At 40.2% G+C, this 4,308-nt stretch overlaps 2 protein-coding genes and 1 long non-coding RNA gene across 13 annotated transcripts in view; 2 read left to right on the forward strand and 1 right to left on the reverse strand.

Moving 5' to 3' along the window:
- The window catches only part of LOC125483514, a 73,646-nt gene that overhangs the window by 48,457 nt on the left and 20,881 nt on the right, over window positions 1-4,308 (forward strand). The window lies entirely within an intron of this gene.
- The window catches only part of LOC109915678 (RNA-binding protein 43-like), a 63,085-nt gene that overhangs the window by 39,529 nt on the left and 19,248 nt on the right, over window positions 1-4,308 (reverse strand). The window lies entirely within an intron of this gene.
- Window positions 1-4,308, forward strand: part of LOC125483513 (protein mono-ADP-ribosyltransferase PARP15-like) — a 9,117-nt gene that overhangs the window by 1,504 nt on the left and 3,305 nt on the right. Inside the window, exon 2 of the mRNA XM_048599172.1 lies at window positions 2,297-2,471. Within this exon, the coding sequence (XP_048455129.1) occupies window positions 2,297-2,471 (175 nt within the window). The remainder of the gene's footprint in view (window positions 1-2,296; window positions 2,472-4,308) is intronic.

The following is a 4,308-nucleotide window of genomic DNA, read 5'->3' on the forward strand; positions in this document are numbered from 1 at the left end:
GAAACGTCAGCCTTCCTGCTCCTCTGATGCTGCTTGGCCTGCTGTGTTCATCCAGCTCTACACCTTGTTATCTCAGATTCTCCAGCATCTGCAGTTCCTACTATCTGTGAACCCAGACAGTCTATTTAGTTCTATAACATTTATATTTCATTTGAGCCTTTCCTCATCTAACTCTGCTGTTGTGAACTTCTATTGTCTTTTCCTTCTCATGCTCGCCTAGTTTTCCCTTAAATATTTCCATGCTCCTTTCTACAACTTCTCCACTGATTGGATTCCAATCTAACACAGAAGAAAATAGTTTTGGGTGTTGGAGGTCAATCATCTCATTCCGAGGCAACACTGCAGGAATGCCTCACAGCAGTCTCCTAAGGCCAACCATCTTCAGCTGCTTCCTCCTCCCATTTAGAAAAAGGTCAGAAATGGGGATGTGCACTAATGATTGTATAATGTTCAGCGCCATTCACTATGCTTCAGATACTGAAGTAATTTCTGTCCAGATGCAGCCAGATGTGGACAACTTCCAGGTCTGGGCTAACAAGTGGTAGTAACATTCATGCCACATAAGTGCTAGGCAATGACTATCTCCAGCAAGAGAATATCTAATCTTTAACACTTAATCCCATTATTATCACTGCATACCCCACTATCAACATTTCAGAGGTTACTATTGACTAGGATCAGCCATATAAATGTTATGGTTATAAGAGCAGCTGAGAGGCTAGGAATCCTGCAGCAAGTAATTGACTTAGAGGTAGTAGGAACTGCAGATGCTGGAGAATCTGAGATAACAAGGTGTAGAGCTGGATGAACACAGCAGGCCAAGCAGCATCAGAGGAGCAGGAAAGCTGATGTTTCGGGCCTAGATCCTTCTCTAGTAATCTATCACAAGTAATTGACTTCCTGACTCCTCAAAGCTTGCTCACTGTGTACAAAGTACAAGTCAGGAGTACAATAGAATACTCTCTATTTCCCTGGATGAGCGTAGCTCCAACAAAACACTTAAGAATCTCACTACCATCCAGGGAAAAGTGGTCCACTTGATTGGTGCACCATCTATCATCCTCAACATTCACTCTGTCCTCTGCAATGGCAGCAGGTTGTACCATCTTCGAGATGTACTACAGAAACTCACCAAAACTCATTCAATAGCACTTTCCAAACCTATGACCTCCACCACCTAGAAGAACAAGGGCTGTAGACACATGGTGATAGCACCATGTGCACTTTCCTCTTCAAGTCACATGCCATCCTAACTTGGATCTATATTGCTGTTCCTTCACTGCTGCTGGGTCAAAATTCTTCTAAGTTCTTTTTTTTTGATGGCTCTCTTAAATAGCTAGTTATGCTATTCCTCAGAAATAAAAGGTTCTTTCTGTATGCATTCAATTAAGTTTCACACTTTTAAAGACTTCTAGAGACCCAATCTGCACATCTTTTCCTGATATGTATGCTGCACATTGCTGGTATCATCCCTGTAAATCTTTCCTGCACCCGTTCTATTTCATTTTATAAAGGTATAATCAGCAGTATATTCTCCAAGTGTAGTCTGAACAATGCTTGTTGCAACAACTTTCCTACTTTAAATTCTAACCTGAAAGAGTGAATATTGTTTGGTTTGCTCTCATGAGCCTTTAGTTGTTTATCTGTGGTGCATATTTTATGATTCAGTCATCATTAATCCAGGATCCCTTTGTTCCTCTACACCACTTCAACTCACTCTCTCCAAGTAATAACGTCCCTGTTGTTCCAACCAAAATGTGATTTGTGGATGACACCACATTGGGTGTATAGTTACTACTGAGCAGGACTGCAATAAATGACACGAGGACTTTAACACACTTGCAGAATGGGCAAATAATTTGTCAAATGAAGGTCGACACATTTTGGTAAGAAGATTTGGGGAGGTCACTTATGTTTTTGATTCCAAATCATTAATGTAAATTGTGAAGAGGCATTGGTTCCATTACTGATCCCAGACGAACTCGGCTGTCACTCAGTCTTCTGTCACAGTCACTAACTATCCTTTACTTGCATTACTTGCTCTTTGTCTTGAAGCCAAATAGCAATCCATTTAGTCACATGTGTTCTTTCATCTTATTTACTAAAGGATCATCAGGTGCACCAGAGGTTTGTAAAACCTGACTTGTAAACCAGCTAGGATTGTTGTCCCCTCATACATCCAGTATGGTTTGATAATGCTTTGCACCAAATGGAATTTATTAAGATATTGTTAGTTCCAATTGTCAATATGTTACTTTTACATTAGGAACTAATACTATATATGTGTTGCATTCAGATCGAAAGGATTCAGAATCGCAAGCTTTGGCAAAGTTATTCTGTCAGAAAAAACACTGCAGAAAGAAAGTATCCTGGGGCAACTATTGAGCAGATCCTTTACCATGGAACCACAAAGGAAATTTCCCAGAAAGTGAATAAAACTGGGTTCAACAGAAGCTTTTGTGGGAGAAATGGTAAGAACCTGAGAGAATAGAAGAACAGAAGATGCAAGATTTAGGGTGAAGATAGTCAGATAAAGAAAACTGGCAAACAGCGTTTTTGGGTGACTTATTTTTTTCACATGAATGAACTTAATAGCTGCCTGCTCTGAGTTCTTGTTAAGAATTTCAATTTGGATGCCAGTAGTTTTGGAAGAAAATACATAATTGACAAGTCATGGCTAGCTGTTAATTGGCTAATGACAAACAGCACAGGAATTTGATGTTCAGGCAGAAACATTAGTACTGAAGATACCTCAGAGTTTAGGGTCACTTGATGATGCCAGGAATTGCAAACGATAGAAATGAGAGGAGCATAAAGTTACAGAAATTAATTTAATGTGTTTTTTTTTTAAAAATCTCAATGTTTGGATGGAGTGAAAATAATATAGCATCCACAAAAGATAGTTGACAGAAATACATTTCCTGTTCCCAACTTTTAACTTCTCTTTTCTGCATCCTTTTCTGTTTATACTGTTTCCTCTTTGCTGTTTCTCAAGTTGCCCCTTAACTGATCTGAGCTAGCATTCGTAAATGGTTTCTATTGTTTCATTTACTAAGAAGTGTTATTTTCCTTGCTGGCCTAATTACATAGATCCTGCAGTTTTAGAAAGGATGTATACACACCCTACAATCTTGGCATATCTTCACAGTGATCATGTGTGTTTTTTTTTAAATGTACTGATGATTGAATGTGGGAGCATGGATGATCCCCAGCTAAAGCCAAAGAACTTGCTTGGAAAAGGAAATACGTGTGGCTTACTGTCTACTTTTGTTAAAGAATCTACTTAACGACAGTGAGAAATCTCAAAGAGGGATAACTACGTATGTCTGGAAAAACTAGGTCAACACAACAACAGAATGCCGAAGGAAATTCTGAGCTTTAGTGGTACAATACTTTTCTCAGGTTCTATCATGAATTTTTTAATGCAGACCATAACAATACAATACATTCTTCATGCCCAGACATTTTATTTATATTGGCTTGGATCATCTGATTCAAATATCCCTGCAGCACTGGACCTAGAAGAAGTCACAACGCTCAAGTATGCTCAATATTTGCCCAGAAATTTCATTATTCCAATGGACAGAGATATACAGCCTGGAGTTCAACGTGTATGCCTTTGACACTGACTCTGCCATTGCAGATGCTGCTGGGTGACCTAAACTTGCCCAGAAAGTTACTCCAGTATGCTCATGCCTATCTATCCATCATGATAAGGTCCTGCGGAATGTTGCTGATCAAAGAGATCATAGAGTGCGGGTTCATTGTTTCTTGAAAGTGGAGTCGCAGGCAGATAGAATAGTGAAAAAGGCACTTGGTATGCTTTCCTTTATTGGTCAGTGCATTGAGTATACGAGTTGGGAGGTCATATCACAGCTGTACAGGACATTGGCTAGGCCACTTTTGGAATACTGAATGCAATTCTGGTCTCCCTGCTAATAGGAAGGATGTTGTGAAACTTTAAAAAGGGTTCAGAAAAGATTTACAAAGATGTTGCCAGGTTTGGAGGGCTTGAGCTATAGGGAGAGGCTGAATAGACTGGGGCTATTTTGTCTGGAGCGTCTAAGGCTGAGGGGTGACGTTATAGAGGTTTCTAAAATCATGAGGGGCATGAATAGGGTAAATAGACATGGTCTTTTCCCCGGAGTGGGGGAAACTAGAGGGCATAGGTTTAAAGTGAGAGGGGAAAGATTTAGAGATAGTAGGAACTGCAGATGCTGGAGAATCCGAGACAACAAGGTGCAGGGCTGGATGAACACAGCAGGCCAAGCAGCATCATAGGAGCAGAGAGGCTGACGTTTCGGGCCT

This window comes from Rhincodon typus, chromosome 7 (assembly GCF_021869965.1).
Source record: "Rhincodon typus isolate 14 chromosome 7, sRhiTyp1.1, whole genome shotgun sequence".
NCBI lineage: Eukaryota > Metazoa > Chordata > Chondrichthyes > Orectolobiformes > Rhincodontidae > Rhincodon > Rhincodon typus.